Source organism: Lontra canadensis, unplaced genomic scaffold (assembly GCF_010015895.1).
Source record: "Lontra canadensis isolate GAN:19392208 unplaced genomic scaffold, GSC_riverotter_1.0 scaffold100, whole genome shotgun sequence".
In the NCBI taxonomy this organism is placed as follows: domain Eukaryota; kingdom Metazoa; phylum Chordata; class Mammalia; order Carnivora; family Mustelidae; genus Lontra; species Lontra canadensis.
In genome coordinates, this window is record NW_022631094.1 from 104,529 (window position 1) to 121,907 (window position 17,379).

Below are 17,379 nucleotides of genomic sequence, written 5' to 3' on the forward strand. Positions count from 1 at the left end.
AACTATTCAAAAGCAAAATTTTATTTTGCAATACCTATTTTTGTGATTATGAAAATACAGCCCGATCCAGGGAAATTAATAGGCAGCTGTTCTTTCTTAGAAATTAATAAACTATCTATTGTACAAGCCCATATACACGGGGCTACAATGAAACCAGTGAACTTAGTGTATGTTCTTCATATATGCCAATACATTTTCACTCATCCAAATGATCAAGTAAAAGCCCACAGCACTCATAGGAAAAGAGCCCCATCCTAACTATGGTAGAGTTAGTGCAGGTGCAATAAAACCACAACATACACACGACCTCATACAGATGTGTCTTAAAGGATGAAGAAAAATAACAATATAATTTATTAAAAAAAAAAAACTCCAAAGATACTATCGATTAAATCTCTGACCGCTTCATTTTTCCTGCCTCCTTAAAAAACTCTCAAAGTTTATCTGTGAGGCCTCCTCCTTCAGTTATATTCACTCTGTCCCATGATGTCACAAGCTCATTAACTGCGTGAATAGTTCAGCTCATGTATGTGGAACATTTAAAAAAAAAAAGAAAGAAAAAAAAAAGAATCTATTATCAGAAGAGTGATATGTTAAGGATTCTAAGGAAATCCACAGAAAATGTCCCATTTAGAACATACTCATTTTCTTTCTCCCAAAATAAACATAATGAGGCAAAATGTTTGTGTGAAAACAAATAACACAGAAGCACAACTCTTGGAGGAAAAAAATCTTGGTATTTACCAACAGTCTGGGGGGAAGTGAGATGTGAACACTTAAATGATGCAGTCCATTACATGGATCTGAAGCGTGTCTATGTCGGGCAGAACTTCTCCACATTTGGGGCAGGAATGAATTGGAATATTCCGCTGCTGCTGCTGCCGCCAGTTTCTGTCCTCAGCTCCTGGGAATAGGCATTAAATGAAACACTATTCCATTTCTTCCATGTTGTAAGTGGTTTTGTTTGATTTTAATAACAAATGATGAATGTTAACATCTGTTAAATTTTGCAAGTGATACCTAAAGGGGAGTGAATACAGGGAATTTTGGGGGGTGGGGTCCTTAACTTAAGACATCTACACACATAGAGAAGATCTCCCAGAATGGTACCCGCTTTCCTATTACTTTGAGATTTGGGCTCTAGTCCAAATTGTAGGCATGTGAAAATATGCGGTTTCAGTTCTAGGTGCAGGACAATATGTGCTACAATAAAAACAAGAATATCTGAGAGAAAGAATGAGATAGATGAAGATATGAGCTAAAGAGGAGAGAAGGTGGAGAAAACAGTAAGCAGCACACAGAGAGACAGCCAGAAAAATGTGAAGCTTCTCAGAAGCAGAAACAACTACATTCATTTGGCTCATGCATCTGAGACCTGGGAGGTGGACAAGAGGGGTACAGAGATGGTGGGGACTTCAGGTGAGAAAAGCAACAGCAGGGACATATGAGGAAAGGGCCGCACTGTGTCATGCACAAGGCAGGTTAGTGGGAGGACTGAAAAGGGCCCCCTGATGAGACCCATTGCACTTGAGAGGAATTCTAGGTGTAGGTAAGGGCTGCCCAGGCAAAGTAAGTGATGAGAAAGAATAGGTCATGGCATTCCATCCAATTTTAGAACTGGAATGAGGGTCAAGTCTAAATTAAAGAATGCTTGAAATAAGCCTTGACTCTAAGTAGGTCCCACATGTGCAAACTGTGATCGATGCTAGAAGTGACTTCTGGCTCCCGGGACATCTCCTTGGTCTGACCTTTTTGGACCAACACAAACCATTTTGGTCTGAGGACTTTCAGTCAGCCCCTGAAATATTTGCTTTTGGAGGCTGACAGTGGAGGCAAAATTTAACATGGTTTTTGGCTTCTGAGCTTATTATCTGAATTGAATGACATGTGAGACAATTACAGATAGTTTGTGTTCAGCAAACACCATTAAACAGAAATACTGACAAGGTGGGTGCCCAGGTGGCTCAGTTGGTTAAGCAACTGCCTTTGGCTCAGGTCATGATCCTTGAGTCCTAGGATCGAGTCCCACATCGAGCTCCCTGCTCAGCAGGGAGTCTGCTTCTCCTGCTGACCTATCTCCTCTCATGCTCTCTTTTTCTCTCAAATAAATAATAAAATCTTAAAAAAAAAAAAAAAAGGAAAAGAAATACTGACAAGGCATGAGTTCATGCCCTGAAAGTGGGGGACTTTCTAAAGGTCTCATGGCCTTAGATCAGGAGTCAGTCAGCTTTTTCTGCTCTAGATGACAACTGGCCACTGACCAGGGACTGCTCATTTTAAAACATTGTGTTCACCTGTGCTTTTTTTTTTTTTTTGTCCTGGTCTGTGTTTCGAGACTCAGACTTGGGCTGTTTTATTAGCTGGTTAACGGGTTCCCTCTATCTCCTGGCTCTTTGCTATAAAATAAGCTTAGTCACTTTTCATTGTTAACACATCACCCTTCTCTCTGCCTTGGACCCTTTATTCTCACATGGTACTTATGTAAATCCTAGCTTCAATGTCAAGCTTAAAGTCACACCTTTTCAAGGCCTTTCTCAGCTCCCCTGGCCCCCCAGTGATCAACCTGTCCTCTGACCTTCAGCACCATTATTCCTATTACTTAAATATTATCTTGTTTTATGAACCCATCCTTTTAAGTGCACATCCTGTCTCTCCAACCAGGCCACACGTCACCATGGACCTGACCAGGCCTTGTGCTCAACTGAGTGTCCCTGACTACAACAGGTGCACTGATGGCCACAGTTGACCATAACGATGAAATACAGTCAAGAGGGGCTACTGTTTAAGGCAGCTTTGTTATGAAGCTAACAAAATTATAATAATAAAAATAAAATGAAAATCTCAATACAGTCTGTTTGGAATATTGCTTTTTATAAGACAAAAAGCTTATTAGGATAATCATGAATAAATGTGTATTTTGTGATGATTTCTGGATTATAAATATAAGTAGAAGAGTATGTGACTTTTTTTTAACATAAATAGGCATTCCTTCTTTAATTACGACAAAAGAAAATCTTCTCCTAAGAAATTAAGGTGCAAGAGATGGTCTTTTTGGACCCAAAACTACAGACACTTTTGATAACAGAGGTATATGGGTGCTTCTGGGATACTTAAAACCAGATTAGGGAAAATGTCTGGTGGTGCTTAAGTGCGTAGAAACAGCTTTTGGGGAAGAACACAGCTTTACCCTGTGACAGTAAACATGCCTGAGGCCAGTGTTCATGTCAGTGCACACAGTAAACTCAGTAAATGCGAACATTATTATGTGCGTAACACCAGGTAATAGGTGAAGTTACGAGTTCTGGGAGAGCTTCATTAATATGGTACTTAGATGCATATTTAGAACACATACGTAATTATAAAATCAAATAGCAGAAGCGTACTACAACAGGAAGAGAGTACTTCTGAAATTCAGGAGGGAGAGGTCACATTTTGCTGGATTCCTGGAGATGGTATTTAAAATGGGTTTTACAGATGGGGTAGGAGTTCACTGGAAAGAGATGGGAGGGAGACAGGGAGATGAGTGAGTGAAGGACACCACGTAACCAAGTACATGCAGGTACACAAGCCTAGAGCAAGTTCAAGGAAAGGGGAGTGATTCAGTTGGCTAATAGCTATAGAGAATTAGAGGGAGAAAGGTTAAAAGTTCGGCTACACCAGGTCTTCAGTGCTAAGACGAAGAGTCTGGTGTCTGGATTCAGTTGGTAATGGTAATGGTAATGGTAATGAAGAAGAGGGTACATAGGAATTAAGGCTGAGGGGTGCTACATTCTTCACAGTTTGATCTGGAATTTTCGTGTAAAATGTAGTGTCTTCACTACATTTGTCCTCAAGCATTCTCTTTACAGGATAGTTATTCCCTGGAACCGTGATCACGGTTACGCACAATCACACGCAACTCACCTCTCTGAACGAGGTAGGCCTGCTGGTCGGAGTCACTGGTTCTCGCCCCATGACGGCTCTGCATCTCCATCAGGGACTGCCTGCTGGGATGAAAAGCAACAGGATAGTGATGTTCTAATGCCCTGAAATATGACAACATTAGACAGACATTCAACAACGGGATGGAGAAAAAGAAGAGCTGAAAAATAAATGCGAGGTTCATAGAAACCAGATATTAAGGATTAAGTTGAATGTTAAGTATTATTGGCGCTAAGACACAGAGTAGTGAAAGAAACGAACAATCAGAATGAAAAACATCAATCAGTAAATAACCACACTGTCAACTGATAATGGAATGGATTAGAAAAAAGTGTCATATTTCTAAAACAAGACACTATAGAGCAGTTAGAATGAAATAAACTGCATATATACACACAACCCCCCAAAGTTTAAAATCCCAGTGTGAGATAAAGCCAGCTGCTGAACAATACCCAGTGACCATCCTGTAACTTACACACAGAGAAACAAATATTATGTTGTTTCAAGATATGACATAGGTATTATACTGATACTATGTAGAAGTATACAACAGATGGGGGTGTTACCACCCGAGCTCCAGGCAGTATAAAATATCCACAATGCAGGGGGCCTGGGTGGTTCAGTGGGTTAAATCCTCTGCCTTCAGCTCAGGTTATGATCCCAGGGTCCTGGGAATGAGCCCTGCATCGGGCTCTCTGCTCAGCAGAGGAGCTTGCTCCCCCCACCCCTGCCTCTCTCTGCCTGCCTCTGCCTACTTGTGATCTCTGTCTGTCAAATAAATAAATAAAATCTTAAAAAAAATCCACGATGCAAATCAATGTAGGTCACTGTCAATTCTGGGTGGAGCACAGACATTCTATCCCTGTATTTTTGTATTTCTATTTGTTCCCAATTTTTCTCAAAATGGACATTTAAGAGACAGAAGTAATTTTAGCCCTATTTTCTTTTAAAACATGTTACAAAATCGAAGTGTGTATGACTTTGTACCCCTCAGGACAGCAGGACAGGGCTTCGGAACACACAAGGTCACGTCTTCCCAGCATGTCTGAAAGCAAAGAACTCATCACGTTCCCACAGGACGCGGCCAAGCCTCGTGAGAAGTCACGCTGAGTGTCAGGGACACAGTCAAGCAAAGTGTGCTCAGCTTGATTCCGACAGCTCATAGGGAGCACCTCGGACAGGCCCCCCCATGCTCGGCCTGTGCCCTGGGCTCCCGGGATGTGCTCTCAGCCTTCTTGAGCCTCACCTGCTTCCGTCTTCAAAAACATTATCCTCTTTCAGCAGGACTGCCAGCTGTAGGGCCAGCTGCTCCTTCTCTTCGTGTATCTTCTCTCTCGCTGCTCTTTCAGCGTGGAAGTCCGAACAGTAAACCTCCATCTGGTAGATGGTAAGAGAGACAGAGGTTACTACCTAGACGAACCCATGGACAGTCTACAGCCCACTGGGTGATGGGGCACAGGGGGAGTGCTGCCTTCTGTGATTCCCTCATCAGGAACAGGTGTGCACGGTCCTGCTAGAAGCCAGCACATGACTTCCCAACCTTCAGACGGAAGACAAGTTGTGTGTGCATGTGCATGCATGCGCGCGCACACTTTAGGCAATCAGAACCCAACAATAACATTGATATAGGTAGTTTAAGTACTGCACATAACATTTGTTCAGTAAAATTCTCCAGTCTTTTTTTTTTTTCTTTTAGATTTTATTTACTTATTTGACAGAGAGACAGCAAGAGCAGGAACACAAGCAGGGGGAGTGGGAGAGGGAAAATGGGCTTCCTGCCAAGCAGGGAGCCCAATGTGGGGCTCAATCCCAGGACTCTGGGATCATGACCTGAGCCAAAGGCAGACGCTTAATGACTGAGCCATCCAGGCACCCCAATTCTCTGGTCTTTTAAAAAAAAATCATATTCAGGGGCACCTGGGTGGCTCAGTGGGTTAAGCCTCTGCCTTCGGCTCAGGTCATGATCTCAGGGTCCTGGGATCAAGCCCCGCATCGGGCTCTCAGGGTCCTGGGATCAAGCCCCGCATCGGGCTCTCTGCTCAGCAGGAAGCCTGCTTCCCCCTCTCTCTCTGCCTGCCTCTCTGCCTGCTTGTGATCTCTGTCAAATAAATAAATAAAAATCTTTATTAAAATAAATAAAATAAAAAAGTCATATTCAGGATTAGCTTAATATAGTAAATGCTTTATTTACTCTGTCAGATATATTTACAAAGGCTGGCTTTAAATTAAATTTTAAACAACAATAATAAATAGATGTTATTCATTGCATTCCAAACATGTACAAGGTCTTACGTCAGGTGCCTATATTCTTACCTTACTTCACTTTATCAGAGGTCCTGTGAATGTATAATTGCTATGCTCATTTTACATTCACAAGTTTAACAGCTCTCAGTCTGGGGTAGTTTAGGTATGTGGTCAAGACAGCACTTGAACCAAGACTGAAGCCTGTATTCTATGCCCCCTTCTTACGGTGGTAGCCAGCCTCCAAGATGGCCTGGGTGATGCTCCCCTCTTGGTATTCACACCCTTCCATGGTCCCCTTCCACAACAAAAAGAGCCAACCCATGTAACCACTAGGATATTGCAGAAATGATGGTATGTGGCTTCTGCCTTGTTCTTCCCTGGGTCACCCGCTGTGGGGGAAGCTTGCTGTCATGTCATGAGAGTGTGCAAGCTGCCGTGTGGGGAGCCCCACAGGGTGAGGAACTCAGGCCTCCTGCCTGCAGCTATGTGAGTGAGCTGGCTTGGAAACGGATCTTCCAGTCCATTTTGAGCGCAGCCTCATGAGGGACCCTGAGTCGGAATCACCCCGCTAAGCTGCTCCTGCATGCCTGACTCACAGAAACCCAAAAATGACAAATGCTTGTTGTAGCAGCTGCTAAACTAGAGGGTAATTTCTAACCTAGAAATATATAAATATTATGCTGTGATAGAGATTTCTTCACTGTTAAAGATTTCTAAAGTAAAAATGAGCTCCTTAATAGTGAAATGAACATTATTCTAATAACAATTTTTAACTTTTTATACTTAAAATTTAGGCTTTCCCCCAAATTTCATGGTTCTAGGATACAAATATTTATCTCTCTTTTTTTTAAAAGATTTTATTTATTTATTTGACAGAGACACAGCAAGAGAGGGAACACAAGCAGTGGGAGAGGGAGAAGCAGGCAGACGCTTAACGACTGAGCCAACCAGGGGCCCCCTTATCTCTTACTTTTAAAAGTAAAAATTAATAAAAACTTAAATATCACAGTTTTAGTTACAACCCCCCCACACACAACTATGTGATAAAAGGTCCTTTTAAGGGACATCCTGCCGTTTATGAATGGTCCAACACTTTATGCGATCACTGATGCATCACGGGAATTTTTGAGACCGACCTCAATTTAAGTTACTGTCTTACTTCTACCAATGATTAGCTTTGAGCCAGTCGGACCTGGGTCATTCTGTCCGTTCCTATGTGCCCTGCAGCGACACCAGTGGCTCACATCCCAGGTGCTCAAAAAGAAGTGGCTGAGTGAACAAACGGGAGTATCTATCAAAACACAACAAATGTCCGCGTACAGAAGGAAAAGGACATGACAATAATACCATGAGGTACCTGAACAATCAAAATGCTGTAAAGGGCTTGGGTTGAAATTCTCTTCCTATAGAAATAAAACTCAAGACTGTAAGTCCAGTAAATCCAAAGGTGGTAACCTTTGGATTTCATATTTGAGTAATGAGTATATAGGTGGTCACTAGGAAATAATAAACTGTTAACTTCATTATATTAAACATAATTTATCTTTATCAGATTGGCAAACATTTAAAAGAATGACGCAAGGAGGTGGGGAAATAGACGTTCTCATCTCCTTCAGAGAGAGGATAATTTTGGATATGCATTTTTGGAAGACAACTTGTTAATATTTATTTAACTTAAAGACAGGCATACCCAATAACCCAACCATTCCATGTCTACATCTCACTATAGATTCCACAAGTGCACAGAGAAATACATACAAGACTGCTCAGTTCACCATTGTTGGTAATAGCAAGAATATTGGTACAGCCTATACATATTAAAGGACTGGTTAAGTCTATGATGGTAATGCACACTTTGGAATACCATACAAGTGTTCAAAAAGATAACAAATGGCTATGAGTCATGGAGAGAAGTCTAAGATATCATGAGTGAAGAGTTGTAGTATAAAAGGTATACTGCAATCCCACTTTTAATTAAGCAAACAAACAAAATAACAACAAGAGACAAAGGTTCTCTCCCACATTTCCTGTGGTTTTACATCTCAGGCAGGATTCATTCTCACTGATAACTTTCTGCAAGTCCTCCACCCACCAGGAGCAAGAGTGGGGTCAAATAGTAACAATAAGACATGGTACACAAATTCTTCTCAAGTAAAAGAAGGAATGTATCTCAACTTATTTTCATGAGGCCAATAAAACCTTGATATCAAAACCTCACAATGACATTAGCAAAAGGAAAATTCCAGGCCAATTTTACTCAAGAATATAGACACAAAAGTCCTAAGCAAAATATAAGCAAACCAAATCCAGCAGTATGTATGAAGGATTGTTCAAGAAATGTAATTTGTTTAATATTTAAAAATCAATGTGATTCACCACATTAACAAATTAAAGGAAAAAGGCATGTAATTATCCAACTATATCATTACCAGAAGAAAAAAACATTCCCTCAATAAAATTCAATATCCACTAGAAATACAAATTTTGGCAAACAAGAAAGAAAAGGGAATTTCCTTGATTTGATAAGTAAGATCAACAAAGCCTATGGCAAACACCATGTACTTAGCAGTAAAATGTTAAAAACACTGCTTCTGAGACTGGGAGCAAGGCAAGGCTGCCTGCCATCTGCACTGTAACACAACACTTTGTGTAACAGGGACTCAGTCAGTGTGTAACAGGGACCGAGTGGCAAGAAAAAGAAATAAAGCAAAGGAAGAACTGGAAAGGAAAACACCCCAAACTGTCATTATTTAAATGATATGACTGTGAATGCAAAGAGGTCAAAAGAATATTCAGAGATATTATTAAAATTAAAATGTGAATTGAGCAAGTCTACTGCATACAAAATCAATTTATAAAAATCAGTTGTATTTCTATATAACAGCAGGTGTTAAAAAAATGAAGATTTTTAAAAAGGTGCTATTTATAACAGTATTGAAATAGAGTATCTATGAATAATAGATACTTAGATAATAATACTAAGAAGATTAAAAATATTACTTAGAAGGATTAAAAAATAATACATTATATGTTAATAAAAAAAAAAGAAAGAAGAAGAATTAAAGAAGGGATGCCCAGATGGCTCAGTCGGTTAGGTGTTTGCCTTCAGCTCAGGTCATGATCCCAGGGTCCCGGGATCGAGCCCCTCATCGGGCTCCCTACTCAGCAGGGAAGTGTGCTTCTCCCTCTCCCTCTGTCCCTGCTTGTATTTTCTCTCTTGCTCATGCTCTCTCAAATAAATAAATAAAATCTTAAAAAAAAAAAAAAAGAAGAATTACAGAAGATACGCCACATTCTTGCACTGGAAGAGTCACGGTTGTAAAGAGGTCAGTTACTTCCAAATGGATTGATAATATATTTAATATAATTCCAGTCAAAGCTCCAGAAGGTTCTTCTGTGTATGTGTGTAAGAATACCAAGTGGATGCTAAAATTAAAATGACAATGAAAAAGGGAAGGAAAATCTAAGGTCTTCTTGACAAGTATCAATGAGGTAGGAAGACTTACTCTACCAGGTATCAAAATTTTGGTGCTTCATAATAAGTCATGACAGTATGGTACCAGAGCAAGGATACAAAAATAGCTCAATGGAACAGGACAGAGTCCAGAAATAGACCATGGATACCTGAACACAATATACAACAAAGAGGACAGCACAGTACTTAAGATGACATTATAAATAAATGGTGCCAAGGCAATAAGATAAAAAAAATGAGTCTTCACCCTTACCCCACTCTATAAAGAAAAACTAATTCCAGATGGTTTCTAGATATTAATATAAAAGGCAAAACAGTAAAACTTTTAGAATACAACACGGCAGAGTATCTTCATGGCCTTGAGGTAAAGAAAGTTTTTTAACAGGACACAAGAAGTACTAATTGTAAGCGTTAAGACTGACAATGTAGACTACATTAAAATTAAGAAGTTCTGTTCATCAAAAGACAACTTTATGGGTGTGAAAAGACAAATCGCAGAACCAAGAAACCTGCAACAAACGGAACTGTCAAGGGTTTGTGTCTGGAGTGTAAACACAGAACTCATAAAATTAAGACAATAAACCAGAAGAAAAATGGGCAAAGATATCTTCAGGCACTTCACAAAAGGGAGCATCAAGAAGACTACTGAACACCTGAGAAAGTACTCAGTCTCATTAGTCATCAGGGAAATCCACATTAAATGAGACACCATTATGTGCCCCCCAGAATGGTTACAAATAAAAGTAAAAATATTGATAATACAAGTATGGGTAAGGATGTTGAGCAATGGGGACTCTGTTGGTGGGAGCGAAAACTGATACAACCACTTTGGAAAAGTACTGGCAACGTCCACTAACATTCAGTAATACATGAACTCTAGCAATGTGCTCTTCCACTCCCAACTAGGTATGTACCCACAGAAAGGAACACAGAGTCCAGCAAAGAGATACCCACAAGAATGTCAGAACAACCTTAATTATACCGGCCCAAACTGAAAATAATCCAACTACTTATCAATGGTAGCATGGATAAATTCATTGAGCTCTATCCTTAACAGTTTGGTGCACTTTCCATCCATGATATGCTTTAATAAAAAATATCTTTAAATATATTGGTGGAAATTATATAACATCCAAAAATATATTTTGAACGCCATCACTTTCCCATATGAGAACAGAACCATGGTTGGCCTCACTCAGTTCATGTTTCAGAACGTAGCTTACTTGAGCCCGAAGAACGGTCATGGTTTCCAGGTCCTCCTCCTGCTTGGCGATGGTCTGCTTCATCTCATCCATCTGAAGCTGCTTGGAAGCCAAGGCCTTCTCTGCCACTTCCAGCTTTTCACTTAGTTCTTGCAGTACCACCTTATCCACTTTTTCAGACTAAAAGAGACAAGATTATTCTAGAAATGACTGTGAAATAATTTAACCTATTTTTTTAAAAAAGATTTATTTATTTAGGGGCACCTGGGTGGCTCAGTAGGTTAAGCCTCTCCTTCAGCTCAGGTCATCATGATCTCAGGGTCCTGGGATTGAGCCCCACATCCGGCTCTCTGTTCAACAGGGAGCCTCTTCTTCCTCTCTCTCTGCCTGCCTCTCTGCCTGCTTGTAATCTCTCTCTCTTTCTCTGTCAAATAAATAAAATCTTTAAAAAAAAGATTAATTTATTTAAGTGAGAGAGTGTGGATGAACAGGGGTGGGGAGAGGCAGAGGGACAGAAAGAGTCTCAAGCAGACTCCTCACTGAGCGTGGATCCTAACGTGAGGCTCGGTCTCACGACCCTGAGATCACAACCTGAGCCAAAATCAAGAGACAGCTGCCTAACCAATGATTCCCCCCAGGTGCCCCTAATTCAATCTATTTTAGTAAAACATTAAATGAAGTTTTATTTTTTTAAATGCCTGTCTCTAAACTGTTTTGCTAATTAGCAATGATAACTTACTCAGAAAGTTGTACTCATTTGACTTACAGCTTGCAAATTATAATTTCTTAATTTAAGACAATTAAAAAAAAAAACACTTAAAGAAGGGGAACGATGACAAACCCTGATCTCAGTGAGGCTGTAACTTGCTGATACTGTTATTTTCCCCACTGATGTTACTCTTACATGGCGAAGTCAGTGGAAAAGCAGAAACATGTTTAAATTAAAAACTGATCACCTCACACCTTTCAGAATGACTAGTATCGAAACCAACCAAACAAACAAACAAAACCCAACAAGTGTTGGCAAGGATGTGGAGAAAAAGGGGAACGCTTGTGCACTGTTGGTGGGAATGCAAACTGGTGCAGCCACTCTGGAAACACTATTGAGGTTCCTCTAAAAAAGTTAAAAATAGAACTACCTTATGATCCAGCAATCCCACTCTCCAGTATTTATTCAGAGAAAATGAAAATACTAATTCAAAAAGATATATCCATTCCTATGTTTACTAGAGCATTATTTACAATAGCTAAGATATGGCAGCAATCTGTTCGTCAACAGATGAATGGATAAAGAAGAGGTGATCTATATACGTACACACACACACACACACACACACACACACACAAGAATATTACTCAGACATAAAAAGACTGAAATCTTGCCATCTGTGACAATATGGTGGACCTAGAGGGTATTACGTAAAGTGAAGTAAATCATAGAAACAGACAAATACTGTATGATTTCACTTATGTGGAATGTAAAAAACATTTGTTTTGTTAAGGAGAGAAATATAGGGGGATGAAGGAGATCAAGAGGTGCAAACTTGCAGTTTGTAGTTATAAAATAAATAAGTCAAGGGATGTACAGTACAGCACAGGAACACAGCTGACCCTCAAACAATGCACGGGTTAGAGGCACTGAGCTCCTGCAGAGTCACAAATCCACATGTAACTTTTGACTCCCCAGAAACTTAACTAGTAACAGCCTATGGCTGACTGGAAGCCTTACCAATAATTTAGTGGCCTAACATATATTTTGTATGTTACATGTATTATATACTGTGTTCTTACAATAAAGTAAGCTAAAAAAAGAGAAAATGTTATTTAAAAAGTTGTAAGGAAGAAAAAACACATATACAGTTCTGTATTTTAAAAAATCTGCATATTAAGCAGACCTGTGCAAACCTTTTGTTCAAGGGTCAACTGTACAGTTAATACTATTGTAATAACTCTGTACAGTGATAGATGGTAGCTGTAATTATGAATGTTTCATAAGGTATGTAAATTTCAGATCACTATGTTGGACACTGAAAACTAATATGACATTGTGTGTCAACTCTACTCCAATTAAAAATAAATAAGCATATAAATAATGAAAAAATTTTACTAGTCCTAGAGAGGAACAATATATTTTTTTAAAGATTTTATTTATTTATTTGACAAATACAGATCACAAGTAGACAGAGAGGAAGGCAGAGAGAGAGAGAGGAAGAAGCAGGCTCCCTGCTGAGCGGAGAGCCCTATGTGGGGCTCGATCTCAGGACCCTGGAAACACGACCTGAGCCAAAGGCAGAGGCCCCAACCCACTGAGCCACCCAGGCGCCCCAGGAAGAATATTTTATTTAAAAAAATATGTGGTGTCTGGGTGGCTCAGTCAGTTAAGCATCTGACTCTTGGTTTTGGCTCAGTTCCTGATCTCATGGTTGAGGGATCAAGCCCTGTGTCCTCAGGCTCTGTACTCAGCGGGGAGTCTGTTTGAAAGATTCTCTCCCTCTGACCCTTCCCTGAAAGATTTTCTCTCTCTAAAAATAAATAAAACTTTAAAAAAAAAAAAAGGAAAACAGAGTCCATTTACAAGCATATAAACTCAAAGACCCCTTCTAATTCAAAGCATTCATGATCTTTACTCATTTATCCCAGCTTTATCCAAGTAAAACTGACAAATTAAATTATAAGATATTTAAAGTGAACAATGTAACAATTTGATATACATATACAGTGTGAGAGGGTTCCCCCCACCAGGTTAACAGGCACGCCTATCACCTCACACATCTTCCGATTTTTAAACTGCCACTCCTTGCTGGTGTTATACTAATATAAGTTGCAGTCCAGTGAGTCCAGGGTCTCAAGGTCACTGGCAGCAGCAAGCTAGCCCTGTAACAGCTCCATGGAGACAAACCTTCCAGTGGCTACCCATAGTCTCACTGTGCCCTGGTCGCATGGGAACCCATGCTGGTAGCTCTCCTATGAACCCACCCACTGTTAGAAATGCTAAAAGCTGTAGCATCTGGGTGGCTCAGTTGGTTAAGGGTCCAACTCTTGGTTTTGGCTCAGGTCATGATCTTAGGGTCCTGGGATAGAGCCCGAAGTTGGGCTCCATGCTCGTCAGGAGTCTGCTTGAGATTCTCTCTCTCCCTCTCCCTCTGCCCCGCCCCACCATGCCCCTCCGCACTCTCTCTCTCTCAAATAATAACTAAATAAATAAATCTTTAAAAAAAGAAATGCTAAAAGCATTTTATAAAGCACATTATACACTGGGGGAACCTCAGAAGCTCTACACACTTAGACATAAGAAATCAATTATAAACTGAAGAACGACCTTTGAAACCAGAGTCAGTTAAGGATTAACACAACATTTTGCATATAAAAATGTTTATAGTTTCTGTTCCTTATGAGGCGATGAAAGTCATTTTTTTCTACGAGTACCTCTTTCCTTTTCAGTTCCTCCAGTGTTTTCAATGAATTACTGTGTTCTTGAAGAAGCTTGTTATGGGTCAACTGAAGAGTGGCTAACTTGGACCTGTTTAAAAAAAAATTAAGAAATGGAATTTTGGGAGAAAATATAAAAACTTAGTCTTGCTTTCCCACCTTCTTCTGAAAACTCGACTAGTAAAACCTTCTCTCTTACCTTTACCATTCCACTACCTGCCAGCCTTTTTTTACTCTCAAAGAAAACAATCTTTCAAAAAAAAAAAAAAAAAAATCAACACTGGGGCGCCTGGGTGGCTCAGTGGGTTAAGCCTCTGCCTTCGGCTCAGGTCATGATCTCAGGGTCCTGGGATCGAGCCCCACATCGGGTTCTCTGCTCAGCGGGGAGCCTGCTTCCCCCTCTCTCTCTGCCTGCCTCTCTGCCTACCTGTGACCTCTGCCTGTCAAATAAATAAATAAAATCTTAAAAAAAAATCAACATAGATTACAAGTAACTTAATCATTTTGTTATAATAGAACAAAGTTTATCTCTTCAGAGAAGTCTCCTGGTACCCCTTCAAATACATAAAAGAGAAAAATTTTAAACTTATTCTAAATCCTAATTCCAATCTTATGAAAGTGCTCTTCTACCTTCTTCTAGCAAGTGGTCATTCAGCTGGGGCATACTCACTTTTCCTCTTCAGTTTTAGCTTGTTCCATTTTGATTTCTGATTTCATGCTTTCCACTTGTAGCTCCAACTTTTTGTTGTTATAAACAAGCTCTTGCTTTTCATTCAGCTCTGAAGGGATTGCATAATTTTTCCTTTCAAGGGACTGACATCTAGGAAAGATCATGAGGATAAACAATGCTCCTTCATTTCTCAGCGACTTTTAAACCAAATCCAAGATTATGTAGCAAACACAAAGAAATTTAGGATTGCCATTTTCAAGGATTTAATGGTGCAAAAAAAATATTTTTATCCTCCTTGCTTCTTTACTAGAAGCAAATAATATTTCTAAACCCTCATGACTAAACATTAAAAAAATACAGACCTTTTTTTGGAAAAGAAATTTACATATTCCTGAACCCTTATGCCTAACATTAAAAAAAAAGTACAGATCTAAGGTCACAGAAGCTATGGAATAATGGCCTTAAGTAGTCATGCAAGTATATTTTTGTTCTTCAACACAGACCAAAGTAGTAATTGGCTAAAGGTGCTTTTCATAGAGTGATCCATGGATATCTTCAGTATTTTGAGAAGTGTGGGTTCTGTCAAAACGCACAAAGAATATGTCCAAAGATTCAATAAGGGAAAAGGAAGTGTCTTAAGGTCTCTTAAAGATCAGAAAGAGAATTTCAATATAATAATAGGAAACATGAACCACAGGTTCCTAATAGCAAGGCATTAACACCAAGCATGGTAAACCTCTCAATATGTTACAAGGTAGGTATAATGACACAGATTTTACAAATGATAAAACTCGGGCTCAGAGAGGTTAAATAAATAACTTGCTCAAGGAAATACCACAAATAAATTCTAGATCCATGCTTCAACTAAGCCTGTTTGTCCAAAGTCCTTAGCTTTAGCTGCTATGCTCTGCTGGATAACCATAAGACGGTAGAGCCTTGGTAAGTAAAACTCTAAGGCAACACACGCTCGTGTATTGAACTGGATTTATGTTTGCCAACTAATCCAAAAGAACAACATCAACTTAGCTTTTTAAAATCTGGTAATTTGCTACATTAAGAAAAATAAACGCAAAGTTCTGAATTTAAATATTAGCCTTCGTAATTGATTAAAAATGAATTCTTTTTCCTCAAGAAATATCCCTGAAGTTCTTCTTTCTCTTTGCAGCTTCATTTATGTTTGCTTACATCAATATTGTCAGCTCAGGTAAGTCACAGGAAATCTGGCTTACTGCTTTTTTTTACAGATCATCCCATAGGCTATAGCAAGCATAACCAACATCCCGGAGCAGCGGAATCAGATTTCCCTGGGCCTCGTTCCCCCATATTACAAGTATTTCATATTTATAAATGAACCTGTACATTAATCTAGACGTTAGTGTTTGCTGAATTCATATTTTAATTAGGCTTCTATTTTTTTTAGTAGCACAGTAATGAAACTATGTTTTTACATAGTAATATAATTTGTAAAAATGTCCATTTTCTAAAGAAAATAGAATTCATCTCTCATTCTTACTTCTCTTGAAGTCTCTTCTTCATTAGCTCAGCCTCACTGAGCTTCGTATGAGCCTCTTGAAGTTCCTTAAATAGAGTCGTCACCTGAAGGTTCAATGTCTCCACTTCACTTCCAACCTGTCATTCAGGAAATCCCAAACACGCACATGTGATTCGGACTAAATGAACCTTTTTGTGAGAAAACTGTGTGAACCATCATTGTCCAACTAAGACTGGTGAATTGATTACACTTTTGACAATTAATGCTGCAAATATCTTCCATGAAAAGAAATGTTTTAGCTACAACTCTGTTTCCTTATATGTCTACATTTACTAATCATATACAACATTTTATGTTTCATAATATGTAATTTGCAAACATATGGCAATATTTATATATAAAACTGTTTTTCTTACATAACTGATCAATTTGGATGCACTGTGATAATGACTTCATCATAATTTTTTTTTCCTATAGACATGTGTGCAGTTTATTTAAAGGGTAGAAGAACTCTCTCCTTTTTGATTCCGGCAACCCAAGAACATCCCCTCTTAAGAGTTGTAGGAGCCAAAATTCACACAAACACTCCCAGACGTTAAGGTTCTAGGTTTTGCTAGTTTCTGCTCACCCTTTGTCAGACCTCAGTTAATCCTGATCATGGTTCAGGGGATCAGAGAGCACAGCAGAGTCAAAGCATAATCTAATTTACCCAGAGAGCAGCTTATGCTCATAGTCCTTGGCTGATTTATGTTTCTAGTTTACTCCACTCTTTTCACTGAACCAAGTTTTTCCTGGCAGCTCCAGAATGGCTGTCAGTGAGTTTTATGGTGCCTTGGAAATCTCAGTACTCTTCTACTACCAGTTGTCAAATTGGCTTTAGTCCACAACACACTATGACTCCTGGGTTGTCTCTTCATCTCAGTGTTTTCAGTGTTCTCCAGTCTCT

At 39.4% G+C, this 17,379-nt stretch overlaps 1 protein-coding gene across 3 annotated transcripts in view; it reads right to left on the reverse strand.

Moving 5' to 3' along the window:
• OPTN (optineurin) overlaps window positions 1-17,379 on the reverse strand; it is a 44,133-nt gene continuing 26,754 nt past the window's right edge. For 2 of the 3 annotated variants that reach the window (XM_032837789.1, XM_032837788.1), the window contains 7 exons: window positions 16,455-16,570; window positions 14,942-15,091; window positions 14,269-14,362; window positions 10,864-11,022; window positions 5,168-5,298; window positions 3,904-3,986; window positions 1-904 (listed from right to left, as the gene is read on the reverse strand). In XM_032837789.1, coding sequence (XP_032693680.1) covers window positions 777-904; window positions 3,904-3,986; window positions 5,168-5,298; window positions 10,864-11,022; window positions 14,269-14,362; window positions 14,942-15,091; window positions 16,455-16,570 — 861 coding nt within the window. In that variant the 3' untranslated portion in view covers window positions 1-776. The remainder of the gene's footprint in view (window positions 905-3,903; window positions 3,987-5,167; window positions 5,299-10,863; window positions 11,023-14,268; window positions 14,363-14,941; window positions 15,092-16,454; window positions 16,571-17,379) is intronic. The other variant, XM_032837790.1, reaches the window with a different exon arrangement.